Source organism: Dermacentor silvarum, chromosome 1 (assembly GCF_013339745.2).
Source record: "Dermacentor silvarum isolate Dsil-2018 chromosome 1, BIME_Dsil_1.4, whole genome shotgun sequence".
In the NCBI taxonomy this organism is placed as follows: Eukaryota; Metazoa; Arthropoda; class Arachnida; order Ixodida; family Ixodidae; genus Dermacentor; species Dermacentor silvarum.
In genome coordinates, this window is record NC_051154.1 from 123,958,217 (window position 1) to 123,972,960 (window position 14,744).

The 14,744-nt window shown below is 47.7% G+C and overlaps 1 protein-coding gene across 1 annotated transcript in view; it reads right to left on the reverse strand.

Moving 5' to 3' along the window:
* LOC119435984 (plasmanylethanolamine desaturase-like) overlaps positions 1–13,614 on the reverse strand; it is a 128,549-nt gene extending 114,935 nt beyond the window's left edge. The window contains exon 1 of the mRNA XM_037702702.2: positions 13,252–13,614. Within this exon, the coding sequence (XP_037558630.1) occupies positions 13,252–13,444 (193 nt within the window). The 5' untranslated portion in view covers positions 13,445–13,614. The remainder of the gene's footprint in view (positions 1–13,251) is intronic.
* Positions 13,615–14,744: the final 1,130 nt, after the last annotated feature.

Here is a 14,744-nt window from a genome sequence, read left to right on the forward strand (position 1 = left end):
ACGCTTCTACAGAATATGCCCGCGACGCTGCTGCTCGTGCTCAAACGGCTCGTCACATCGCACAACACTGTCTCTCTGCCTCGCAGCTGACTCAAAAGGCCCGTTACGATAGCCAGCACAGAACCATTCACTTCAAACCAGGCTCCTTGGTCCTTCTTTGGACGCCTTGCCGCGACGTCGGCCTGTCTTTGAAACTACTTTCCCGCTACTCTGGGCCCTACACGGTTTTACGCCAGCTCACCGAGGTCACACGAGATCATCTCGTTGGATGGTCCCTCGTCAACTTCAGTGCCCTCCACCGGCGTCGTGCATGTGTCCCGTCTCAAGCCGTATGTTTTAGCATATAATCCTATATGTTACCGGCCATTATTATTATTATTATTATTATTATTATTATTATTATTATTATTATTATTATTATTATTATTATTATTGTTGTTGTGTTCTGAAAGCATATATACTCATGACAGGAAAGGCAAAGCGAGGTGCAGGCTGGCAACTGTCATGGGAAGGGGCACAACGCCTGCGTATCCTTCAAAAAGGAGGAGACAGAAACATAGAAATGTAAGATGGGAAGAAGGGGAGGAAAGAAAGAGAAAGATTGCAAATCTCAAAAATAAAGCAGAATACACACAGCACAGGTCGCACATAGTGGGGCCGGTCACTGTAGGTCACGCTACTAAAGAATCTTAGAAGAAATGGTGTTTGAAGTATTGTCATTTGAAAATAGAAATAGACTACAAACGTGAAACTAAATTAGTTGCTTCTAGATAAGTAAGGAGAGCGCGATGAGCCTGATTGCGTCGAGACGCACAGCTACTGGGGTACATATACTCGTCGAGTGTCGTACACCGCAGGCCAAGGAGAGGATAGTCCCTCACTAGCGACGTGCGCTGCGCAGTGAAAGCGGGACACTATAATATCAGGTGCTGAAGTGTCTCGCAGCAACCGCAAGACGTACACGATGGTATAAACGTTCGCACACGTTCACACAGCCAACCCTTAGCTTGAGTATTGGGGGCGACCTCCACCACTGAAAAAGCTGGCGCCACCGTCGGCGTGACGTGATATGAGGGATCACGTGGACACAGCGGCCGCGTCGTCTGCTTCAGAAGTGCCGAGGCGAGCTGATAACGAAAGTTTAGTCCCACCTGCGCTACGGTTCTGATCAAGTGGGGATGTTTTCCCGCTTCGGGTGTCTGCTTGACAACACTTGAAAGCACTATAACAGGTAGTGGCTGCCTTTGAAGGCGTCCGACGTGGTAGACTATCACTCGGTACCGCAGTGTCGGACGCGCACGCAACGGAGCCCGGTGTCAGTCTTTACACGTACCTGCAGGCCAAGAATGTGCATGTAGCTTGGATTACGAAACTTGAACTGGAAAGCAGCTATCTTCTTTTCTCAGGGGTTTTAAGTGCAAAAACCAGTTCTGATTATGAGGCACGCCGTAGTGGAGGGCTCCGGATTAATTTTGACCACTTGAGGTTCTTTAACGTGCACTACAACGCAAGCACACGGGCGTTTTTGCATTTCGCCTCCATCGAGATGCGGCCGCCGCGGCCGGGATTCGATCCCGCGATCTCGTGCTCAGCAGCGCAACGCCTTAGCTGACTGAGTCACCGCGGCGGATGGAAAGGAGCTATCGGCTATAACTCAGGTGTGTACAGCAAGAACTTCCGCGAGGAAGATTTCTGCTACGGCGCTGGGGCTGCGATGTTCATTGAGTAGCAGAAAGCGCACACTGAGAAACTCGCCCGCGCGCCCTGCCTGGTTAATGTCATGAAGATTTGGTCTATGAACTTGTTGATGCTAGATACTGACAAGTACACCAGAATGGAAAGGGAACGGTAAGAAGCACGTTCCTTCTAAGGCATGGCATAGGCTCATGTTTTTGTTAGCCCCAAACAATGAATGTACTGGATTAACAAAAAGAAGCAGAGGGAAATTCCTCGCTGAGAAGACCGATAAACATACAGTGCGACGCAACTTAAGAAATAACGATATTGAAATGTCCTAGAATTTAGAACAAAAGAAAGAAAATGATTGAATCGTCGCGATGGCACATCACGAGTCGCCGTATAGCGTTGAAGTCCTTAGTTATAACGAAATTATTTTTGAACAGCTCTGATAGCGTCCACGCAAAAATGATTGCCTGTGTACTGTCAAATGTTGATATACTGCGGCTTAAAGCTCACGGCACGGTGCGAAAACGCGCTCGAATGCAGACGCGCAGTCGGTCGCATGCATGCCAACCCGTGCGATCGCTGCATTGAGGCTTCATTCTGTTATGCTCCATTTGGTAATACAGACAACGCACTATAAGAACATACTTCACATAGTCTGCTCTCAGCGATTACCCCCCTTTCACGCAAGAAACTGGTTCGGGGGACTCCATCGCGGCGACTGCGCGCAATGGGCGTTCACTGTGCGTATTCGGTAAATAGATAGCGTCTGCAAAATATTCTGCGCTTTCTGTTTGCCCAAGGTTATTTTGACAGTAAGAAACTTCCCTCGTTTGGAGAAATGGCCAGGAGGGCTCCTGCGTGGTGATTTTATTGAGCGCTGACAGCCAAAATTACGAGGCGCTTCCGACAGATGGCGACTCCGTAACTCGTGCTCTAGCGCGACGAGGCAAGCCTCGACCGCGACCACGGGGCGGGAACGTTCTATTTACTACGCGTTGGTCTCGATGCTGCTTGTGTAGGTTGCGACAGGTTGCGACGAATCAGCAGACGAGCGTCATCAAGATTGAAGAAAATTTCAGGGCATATACAGTATAGTTGCGAGCTGAAGTTGAAGCCAGCCAATCAGCCTCTTCATTTCCGGCGATCCCTGCGTGTGAAGGTAGCCATTGGGCAACGAAAGATACCCCATGTGATGCAATTTTGATGACAGAGTCAGTAATGCTGCACACAACTGGGCAATCAATATGATAAGGACAGCGCGAGAGTCCGTAAAAATGACAATCTTCGATGCGGCTAACTCCTCTTGCAAGTATTCCAGTGCAACATTAATCCCTGCTAGCTCCGCAGTCATTGACGAGGCTTGATAGGGTATACGAAATATACGTCGTACTTCAGTCGAAGGGCAGAAAAAAGCTGCAGAGACGCCTTGACCGTCGCTGTGTACAAATGCATCTGAATAGTTGAAGATAATCCGGAAATCTTTCGAACATGTACGACTGAGCCAATTGGAATATTGCCAAAAGATGCATATCAGACTTTTTGTGTATGTCGGGGATTGTGAGATAAATGGGGAATACGTGTTTGGTGATATCTTTCGGAGGCGGAGGCGTAACTGAAGCAGCATTTTTAGAAATGCCAGCAATGTTCATAAATAACGCCGCCATTTTCCTCATGCCAGAAAACGGGCGGTGAATCAGTCGATCAAGGAGCGATTGACCATTCGATGAGCGGTGCACGCTCAATCTGATTTAGAGCTCTCTGGTCTGCTTGCTGCATCAAGGGATGCGCTTCAGTGAGTAATGCAACAGATTGCGCCATTACCGCATTCTGAAGAAGGCGCTCAGCAGGACGACAAAGATGACGATCGAAAGAGCAGGTTCGTGGTTGTAGTTATTCTGCTATCTTGGCTGAGGCGCCTCTGTATATATTTTGTAAATATAATTTTACCTACTCCTTATCTACGTCACATTATAAAAGTAACAAATCACTTGGTATATAATTGAAAAAAGCCATGGGATCTGCATGCTCCTCCATGACGCTGCATGCAACATCCGTGAAATGCGAAGGAATAACACGATTAGTGATGTATGTATACGCTGCCGATAAAGATATTGAACCGCCATATAGATACACTATCGATAATGCTGTTGATAAGTGTAGCTATTTATGCGATACACCCACCGAGATATTCTTTCCGCGGAAAACGCAATACCCGCTGCAGCGCCCGCTAATGAAACTCTGCAGCAGGTCAGGTAACACCTGCGACGCAGGCCTGCTTCATATACGCTTGCTATTTCGCACTACGGTCGTCGCCGCCGAAGATTCTGTATAAATAACTGTTCAATAAACGTAAGAAGCGCGGGGTGCCTGCAGCACCGACAGTCATTTTTCGTTCATCAGCTTATGCCTTCTGACCTATACGCTTGCGAATGCAATATACAACAGCAAAAGCAAAAGGGGATGGCCACGTTGTGAAACTCTTTTGATAAGCTTACCATTGATGGTAAAACTTATACTTGAGATACTGATGCGCAGGGCGTCGTAAAAGTAAGGCGCTCGTGACGAGGAAAGAGAGGAAAAAAAAAAAAAAAAACCTCGCTATGCCCGTGATGTTTTGCTGATTATAAACTGCTGTAGTGTGAAGAATAAAGTTGATGTCCTGGATGAGCTTATCAAGTCAGTAAACGCTGACAAAGTCATTGGGTCAGAATCTTGGCTTGATGGAACAGTACTGAACTGAGATGTTGCCGTGTAATTTTCAGGCATATATCGGAAGGACCGGTCAAAACATGATGGCGGTGTTTTCGTTCTTGTGGAGGATTCCCTTGTGCCCGAGGAAATCTTTATTGATAAGAATGAAACTGAATCTGTTTGGTGTCGCACAGTGCAGAGTGACCGTTCTAGTTTCGTTGTCGGTGCTTTTTATGGCCCTCCTGTTTTTGAGCCAAGCGTTATGCGTCAGCTGAGAAAAACTACCTGCAGTTTTTCTAATGATTGCGTCCTTTTTGCGGGTGACTTCAATTTGCCGGACGCTGAGTGGACTAACGGCACTTGTGCTTTAAAAACTAACGCAGCTACATATTGTGAATTGAAAACGTTGACTGACGTGCTTGGCCTCGTGCATGCAGTATGTTTCAAAGCCTACGCGAGGTAACAATATTCTGAATTTGTTGTTCTGTAATACCCCTGATGTTATTACCGAAGCAGATGCTATTCCTGGTATTAGCGACCACAACGCTGTCGTCGCTAAGCTATCTAAAGCTACTATTAAAACAGAGACATGCGAGTCGAGGAGAATATTTTACAGTAAAGCCAACTACGATGCAATATCAACGCAAATAGAAAATCAATTTCTGTCGTTTGAATGTATCAACGCAGACGGGGCAAGCGTCGATCAGTTATGGTTAATGTGACACAGTTACCTTCTTAACAAAACATCGTTTTATGCATTAAAGCACAAAAGTAACTGTAAGGCCATTGAATTTCTCCGCAAAGTTCGGGAATTAATATGACTAATTAATAGGACTCTGCCTGGCGGGCGAAGCGAGCGGCTGCAACGTAACTGCTGCGGAGCGAGCGCAGCGAGCTGCAGCCGCTCTCTCTGCCTTTCGCGTTGTCGGGGGCCCGCAGACGCCGTCGCCAGAGCCCATGGACGACGACATCCCCCCAGAGTATGAGGTGGAGTTCGCCTACGAAACCGATGAAGAAAGTCAACACCATGGTGCCGCTCCGTAAAATACTGTCATCGCTCGGCAAAGTGGTGTCATCGAGAAAGAACACTCAACGCAATGAGCTCAAAACACAACTTTAATGAGAACTCCACAAATAAAACTCGGCTTACAGATCGTCTTGCGTTGTTGCCACCAACGTTACTAGACTAGGTTCAGTTGTTGAACTCTCCTCGCCGACAGATGGCGAGAGCGCCGCAGGTAGCTCTACGCGGGTGCAGTTCTGCGTTGGCGTTTAATAGAGAGGTTTAGATTAGGGGGATGCAAGCGTTGGGCCCCCCTAGCTAGCTCCTGGGGCCGCGGTACTGCGCATGTGCAGATGGGTCTGCACATGCGCAGTACCGCGGCCCCAGGAGCTAGGGGGCCCCAACGCTTGTCCCCCTAATCTAAACCTCTCTAATGTTTGTACAGCCTCGCGTTTAGCAGATTGATTTTTTTTTTTAAACTACTTGCTGCGCTACCCCGGAGTGCGCTGTTGGAGTCCACAGCACCAGCAGCCCTGGCCGTTCACTGCGCTCTACTAATCAGCTGTTCCTTATAAGTGCTAATTAATTATTGATTAATTAATTAGTACTACTAGTTGCTGCTAATCAGCAGTTGTAGCGGTTAGCAGGCAACCGGGAAACTAATTATTTAGTGCTAATAGTTGCTACTAATCAGCAGTTGTAGTAGTCAGTACGCCAATTGGTGCATTTCTATTAAAATAATACGAAAAAATGCAAGTGACCTTATCGATATATACACACTCTCAGCACTTTATTTCGACATGAAAAGAAATGAAGCCAGCGCTATTTTCTTTCATCAGAGCACCACACTCACAAGTGCAATGGTCAATCCTACATGAGCTTTGCTCGCTTGCGAGCAGACTTGCACAACCAAGGCACGTTCTACTACCGCGCATAAAAATGCATTCGCGTCACCAAATAAAATTTGATAATACGGGCCCGTAAGCTACTCAAAATGCACACGGCATCCAACACGCCCAAGAGTGTCGCAAAAAACACCGAGACTGCAACAAAACACACATGTATACACACCGCCAAACCACGTGAACAGCCGCGGACAGTGCTTCGCCGCCCCGTCCGCGCCGTACTAACCGAGCAAGGAGCGACAGCAGCGCTACGAGATGCGAGAACCGGTGGCGGGTCCACGAAGTAACACAAGCTTGATAAGCAGCAACATTACACTCGGAAAACTAACGCAGCAGCACTAAACTCGGCGACAAGTAATGCTGTCGGGTTTACACATCATAAGAACTGTTTAGGTGCCCCCATAGTTTTTTTTTTTTTGTTAATTAGTCGATAACGTATTTCGATTTATCGTGCAAGTAATATCCGCCTCTTCGAGGGCACCAGCTCATGGACTAGGATTGTGTTACCTGCCACAGGAGACTTAAAAACAAAATTTCTTAAAGCCTTCGCAGAAACACCTGGTTATACATTAAGGTTTCTGCACCTCTTGTGTCACAGTGGTACATACCCACTCTCGAGCATTGGCTAAGAATGGGCACACACCCAGCGGCACATAAGGAATATTTACATCAAACAAAATAAACTGCCAAAGAATTCGTTCAATATAATGCGCTCTTCCATTAAGAGGCCGGTGTGCTTTAGATACCCATACGTGTCAACATTGTATGTTCAATTAAGTTTTACGTAGGAGTTCATCTTTTTTATTACGCAGCACAGAGGTGCGCTTACTGGCACTGCTTTGTAGGTCAGCATGCGAAAGACAGAGCAGCTCGAAGAACCACGAAAAACGGAGCAGCTGGAAGAACGAAGGAACGCTCGAATGCGTCTCTGTTCTTCTCTCTGCTCTTTTTTTTTTTTTTTTTTCGCTACAGTTCAATATGGCATGGGCCAATTGGCATGACCGAACTAGCACATAGCAAGTAATTTTTCAGACATGTAAGCATTTTCATGTGGAGAGCGACTGCAGCGATAGAGGGCCGTCCAGTAACGCATGACACTTGCCATGGGGTAGCGCGTATACAAAGGGACACCGACACAAGTACCTCGAGACAAAGTGTCTCAGGCACCGCCCTACAGAGGACTACATATTGTGGAACCCTGTAGAGTTGGAGTTGCGAAAGGCTCTCAGGTCGACCAGCTTGGCTGCTCCGAGTGATTACGGCTCCGCATGTCTCGCATGCCAAAACAATAAGCGGCACAGACACTTCAGTCACGAGACAGCTGCTGAAGCTTGTCAACGGCTGCAGCTGTCACGTTGTGCGAGCGCGCTACGTACCGCGTAGTTGTTGACTTCGAACAGCGTTTTCTTCAGCGGGCACCTCGCTGGCAGCCGATCGCACCCTACCTCCACATCTTCACGCGTGGCATCGAGCGCGTCACCGGCTTCTCGTACGCGTCAGGAGAAGCGGAGAGACAAGGCGAGATTTGAAAGCTACGCACACCTACTCACGTGGGTTACCAAAAAAAAAAAAAGAAGAAGAAGAAGGCTCGCTGCCTACGTGAGATCCTATAGGCTCACCCGAAAGCTTGACGCATCAGTCATGCACAGACACAGCGAAATGCCGACGACCTCATGACAACAGTCACATTCCGTAGAAGAGCTTACTGTGGAATTTATAAAATTAGATCACGCGAATTCGTTAACCTAACCTTGTTTCGCAAAAAAATTCGTAAATTGTCAGAAAGGGGACAATCTGTGTTATAGTGCAATTTCCTCCGCTAACCTGCCTTTGCGGGAACGGTAATTTGCTTAAGACGACGTGCGCACGCACGCACGCACGCACGCACGCACACACACACACACACACACACACACACACACACACACAGGGGGGGGGGGGTGTATAAGGAGGCAGACGTGACAAGCAGTACAGCCATAACCTCGGTCATACGAACACGGCTCATACGAATTTCAGGATAATACGAATACGGAAAATTCAATGACCGAAGGTCCATTGTGTAAGATGTTAAAAATTATAAAATTATAGCACGTATACGAGCGCTCTTTCCACGCCCTTGTGTGTGTGTGTGTTTTTTTTTTTTTTTTTTCTGCGGCAAGAGGACAAGCTTTGACGTGTTGTCGTCCGGTCACCGCATTTTTGTCGAGGAGCTCCTTGTTCCTCAAGTGTGGCACCACACATCGAGGCAAATGGAACACCATTTGGGACACCATTTGCCTCGATCGGCTCTTGACTGTCGCGTGCATGCACGCCTTCACTGCGGTTGCCATCCACACCGTCTTCATTCTGTAAACATCAAGCCAGGCGGACGCGCGGGCCCGCGCACACATGCGCGCGCGGGCCCGAACGGTGGTCGGCCGCGGACCCGCTTCTTTAGCAAGTTGCTCTGCGCGCTAACTTAAAGGAACGGAGAAAGCTCGTGCGTAAGCAGTCCGACCAAAGCGTCGATGACGCACATACGGTGACGCGCGATTCACATGAGGCTACAAAAATGGCGAACGCGAAAAGCCCCACTCTATCGAAATCTATAGGCATTACTGACGCCCTGGGAATGAGCAACAATATATTGAGTTTTCCGTGTACATGGGTTGTGACAAGCAACAAAATATTTTTCTCGAAAATTCTCTTCGGACCGCACGATTTGCGGACATTTTCGCGGTAGTCACCGAGTCCAAAACAAAACATCAGTCACCGATTGTGATGGGCCTTTGCAGCAGTGAATAAATTAGCATGGATGATGAATCTTTTCCGCCTCAACATACAAATTTTAGTTATTCTGTTTGATACGATCGAATATTTTACGTGACTCCATGATACTCGCATCAACTGAGACTTCACTGTACTCAGCATTTGTGTCTCTTCCTATGCAGTAGCTACCGCCTCCCCAAAGGCGAACCGATTAAAGCTGTAGTTGTTGAGTTCTGCGCAACTAACAAATGCTGAGGTAGATTCAAAACTATAGTCCACCATTTATGTTAATCAAGTACATGCGGTGCAGATGAAAACATGCGCACAGAGCAACTGCGGCTGCGCCGACACGCGGAACCGTGGCTCGTCTGCGTTCGAGACGCACCAGAGCACCGTGCTCTCTTCAGAATGCATCCCTCAGTTCCCTAATAACGCGTAGCAACATCAACCACTGGCTCTGCGCGTCAGGAATACGCATTTTTGCACCGCTTTATTCCGCCGTCGTACACAATTAAACGACACGGCTGTCGCACCGACGACTGCTGGTGCTGTCATTTGTGCAGACTGCAAGGAGGGCTGTTCTCGGCACTAAAGCTCGGCACGCCACTCCGGCGTCCTTTCTTGAATCGTCCCGAGCCGACTCACTCAACGCTTCGCGGACTTCAGTACCAGACGCGGCGCTTCCTTCCGAGCTTCAAAGATGCCGCAGCTTGGCCTCTTCACGAACTCCCACTGCTGCCGCCGCGCTTCGTAATCCCCGTTGTTCTTCACGCTCTTCCCGTTATGGCGCTTCTGCTCCTCGTTTCAGGAGCTTCCCTCGTCTCCCTGTCGGAAGCAGTTGCGCTTCCCACATGGCGTCACCGCGGAAGTTCCCGCTGTCGCTCCTCGACCAGAACCTTCCGGTTGTGATAGAACCTTCGGTCGCAACAGACAGAATGGCAAAGGTTGCAGTTCTGCTTTGAACACCGCAGCCTTTTAGCAAGATAGGGTTAAACAGAAGGAGCTTGTGGTGGGCAAGGGGTGCAGAAGAGGAAGTTATCGTACTGTTTGTAACGCGACTACTAGTCGAAGATGAATTAATGAATCCCGAACACATCTTATTGCCAGTGAAAGTTGCTTCCACCATATACGTTGAAGTCAGAACAGAAAATTAATCTGCAACGTAACGAAAGTTATATTTGCTCAGAGATAAAATTAAATAAATAATTACGGCAGATCCAATGTATTTGTTGGGATCTGCGTTAAACGAGGCTTTATCGGATAATTTCAAGTTAATGACATGTGCCTATGTAAAGAGACACGTGATGCGTGCAACTGTATTTTATTTCCAACTTATGTCACTTTTGCATTCTACTCAAATGCAACACAAGTTCATATATGGCTCCATAATATGCAACGTGGATGCAGCTATGACCTACAGCATAATTCAACGTTTTGCGAGTGGCGGGTGAAGGAAGTATTTCGAGCAGTGGTTTACGCACGGATAAGTACGAAACAGCAATGTCCACACTTCAACATCTCTGACGAACACGTGATCAATAAATCAATCAATCAATGAATCCAATCACCCTCACCACGCGACCTCTCCTGAATTTATCCGGCGAGATGTTCGCGTTTTTCCTCACCGTGTCACAGCTGCATGCGTGGGAGACAAACCCATTATGTCTACCTTGACGAGACACCAACGCCAAACCCGGAGGAAGAGGCAAATAAGCTAGTTTCAATCCCGCAGGATCGGGTCGCGCTACAAACCCCATTAAAAGCTTTGCGACAACACACATCGTGCCCGGGTGTAAGGATCGACCCAGTTTACTATTACACGGACTCCGGGATTGGCCCACTTGGCAAGAAACAGTCGGACGGAAAGGAAACCAAGAAGGGGTAGGCAAAGAACGGCTCCACTTGAAAAAAGTACAATAATAAAGCTCGCCTCAGACATACATTGCTAGCAACGGCGCTTGAATTTTATTATTTTCCTTTATACGATATTACATGTTTAAAAAATTGACCAATAAACATGATACTGCCAGAAAGTACTATATATATATATATATATATATATATATATATATATATATATATATATATATATATATAGCCCATGGAAGTATTTGTCTGGTATTTGTCATGCACCAACTTCATACAAAAAGGAGTCGAGCGTTTGAACCCATGTACAAGTCTGTTTATATGTTGTTTTACGTGCGAAGCACCTTATGCGCCCAGGCTGTCGGCGTCTCCTGTCGTAGTCACGGTAAGCAAGCGGCTCGTGCTCGCGCTCGGCACGCGCTCGTGCCACTGCTCCCGCGTTCGTCGTAGTCTTCCACAGCTGGCTGCGTTGCCGCTCATCATTCCAGCGTAGAATTTCACTTCTCTTCTGTCATCGTAATGGAGATGCCGCGAGGCCGCGTTTACGGGGTTATGAGCCATTGGTTAAGGCAGTATGAGCCCATTAGCGGTGCATCACTGCATGCTTCGAAACTCCCCAGGTTTCACGTCAGTGGCGCTGCATTTCGCTCAATGGGTCATTTGACACTTACGCATAAAATTTAATTCACCACTCAAACCGAGCCTACGACTTAACTCGTGCTAACTGCAATAACTAATAAAAACTCAACAGTAACAAAGGCGTCCATAATGGCCAAATTGCTGAGGGAGTTAAAGAAAACAATGATGGTTTCACTAATACTTCATGGTAAAAGACATCATCAAGCTTGTCCTAAAATAATAATAGTGACGGCTTGGCCGCACGGCGAGCTTTTCTTTTTCATTTACCAGTTCAGTAGGCAATAATGGTCCGTGAGTTTGTCCTCATTAATATGCTTTTCTAAAACGCTTTTTTTTTTAATGCGTTAGCATATTAGGAGTGTCTAAGTTGAAAAAAAAAAAGCGTGTGTGTCAAGCATGGGAAGCCGCGGTCACGTGCACGGTAGAGAGGGGATGGGAGAGCTTAGAAGAGCATGTATGTGGGCGCGCGCGCGCGCGCGCGCGCGCGCGCACGCACGCACACACACACACGCACACACACACACCAACTGACGTCACTGCAGTCATTGCACATCCCTGCTCGAAGGGGCAGGACGTGTGTCGAGTGACCTGAACAACACTTTGCAATGTCGTGAACGCGGTATCATGGATCTAGGGCCTCAAAGCAGTGGGACGTAATGCAGACACCTTTCTCTCGCACTTACTGCTAAATCGCCACTGATTTTCTTTTCAGCGCATAAGCAAAAAGCCGGATTATCATCGTAAAGTAGCCAGGCTGAGGTTTATCTGGTGTAAATTACGTTTTTAATGGTGAATATGAACAATTTTAATATCTACATAACACTCCAAGGAACCGCTGGAGCGGAAACGTTAACGGTTTAGCGAACAGCGTATATAAAAGGCTGCTGAAGATAAGAAAAACGTGTTGCTGGTTTGCATTTTTGCAGAAAATATATCTTAATTCGTGTTAAGTGTTTGCTGTTTCTGTCTTCGACCGAGCGGAGAAAAAAAGTGGGCGTTGACAGCTTGACCCGCGTGGTGACAGAACTAAAACAGCACATTCACCAATCTCGTTGACCTACGCGAACATGCAGTCACTGAACATGTCAGTCGGAAATCAATGAAACCAAGCGGTGTAGTGCTGCTACTGGCAGTGATGTTTAAATGTCGGCGTCAAATTTGAACATAAGTATTACAAACACGCATTCAAGTAAACAGAGGTTCTGCCGAATAAACAGCAGGTCTCACAACTGTCAACCGCCCAGAGGTGTATATAAGGAACGCGTGCACGGTGATTCATACCGACCCTTCCCTAGAGTCTCTCCAGTAGCCGGCACATTGACAGCTACGATGCAGTCCACACGCTCTATCTCGCCGGTGGTGTGGGCGCGGGCCATCAACTCCTCCAGGATGTGCCCGATAGACGCATCTGACAAACTCAATGCTGCTTGCGTTCCCGGTACCTAGTCAGCCTGCTTCGTTATAGTATCGATACCCAAGTCCGCATAGCAGACAGCTTTTAACAAGGTCACATTCGGTACCCGTTTCGAAACGAACCAGGAGAGAAACGAAGCGATTGCTTTGGAATAAGGCACTGGTATATGCAGTCATGCAGCAAAATATATTTAAAAAATAATGAAGATGCTGGTGTCGCAGCCGAAAGAACACGGTTGCAGAAAGAACGACCCGGAAGGATGCTCCTCCGGGCTCCGCTTATCCGTGCGCTGGTCTCACCTCGGGTGTAGAGGCCCGCCAGCTCTCGAGCGCCAGCATGGTGTGGGCCCCACCTTGGCTTCAGCTGGCCGTCGACTGCGTTGCTCGGTTGATATGTGTCCGAGTTGCTGTTCGGGTCGTCTTCGGGCATTGAGTTTTCGAGGATCTGTTTCTCAGTTTTGACGGGGGGTAACAGGTTGCACGCCATGGCCATCGGTTTTCGAGTGGCAAGTCAGCACAGTCGAAATAAAAATGTTTTGAAATTAAAGGAAAAGAAAGAAACGGAAGAGCCGAACTCGAAGACCGTCCGGTCTGTCCGTACACTTCGCTATCACAACCTCATTTGCGAGTGGAGAGGCTTTCCAATAGAGAGGGGAAAAAAAATAAAACAGACCGCGCCTCTCACACGCGAGGTAAATACGTGGAGGTGAGCGCCACCTGGACAAATATTTAAAAAAATAATAATTTGCGTACTCTACGCACAAAATATTTAATTTTTTCGTATGTAGCATATTTTCTAGGCATTATGCGAGATAATATGGCCCGCTTACCGAACATTAAATGCACTCGGCAGAGTCGCTGGGGGGGTGCCAGCTAGTTGAAGCCCTGAAGGTCCGGTATGCTGCTATGTAGCAACATGGCGCCGGCCGTGAGTCAGTAACAGTGTAGTCGGTAAGCTTGCGCTGGGCCGGCGTTTGTACCGCATTAGTAGTGTGGTTTGTACCGATTGTACTATGCTGTACGAGCAGGCGCGAGGCGTGATTTCTGACCACTCTACCGTTGTGCGAAGGCCGAGCGAACGTTTTTGGATTGCTATTATGCGGACCGGCCGGGGCTCAGCACATACTAGGAAAATGCATTCAGAAAACTCCACTGCTGCTAGTAGTGAACATGCGATTTTGTACTGGTACGAAAGAATCTAGAAATACGCTAGACGCACAGCCAGAGCACACGCTGGTCTGGACGAGCCTGTCGGTGCTGCCCTGTAAGGCATAATGAAATGCATTGCGTACTGCGTTGAAGGGGCCTGTTCCGCACTTCCACATGCTTATCGCCACACTCTTCAACCCGTAGCAATAACAAAAAAATTCATAATTTCTTTAATTTAGCACTTAGGTCTGGTCCCCCAGGACAGTTCCAGTACGGCCCCTCAAGGAAAATAGCTGTGCGCCACCGCTCTAAGTCTGTAGGGTTGTAAACTGTATAAAGTCACTTTGCAGCTGGTGCACGATTAGAAATTCAAAAATGCCGGCCCGTTTAGGTACACCACACTTTGCGGAAGACAAGACTGCGCTCACAGCTAGTCTTCCGACCAGGAACATTCCAAACTCAGCCCAAGAGAAGATTTCGAGCTCCAATTCAAAGTAGGACTTCACTGGTCTCGGCCACAGTAATATACGAAATGTATGAAGTAGCAGCTTGAACCAGCTGTAACTGGCTAGTTACAAATGGTACCAGCTTGGTGCAGTCTGTTGGTGATAGAATCAGTCTGCAGGGTTGCAAACTGCATAAAG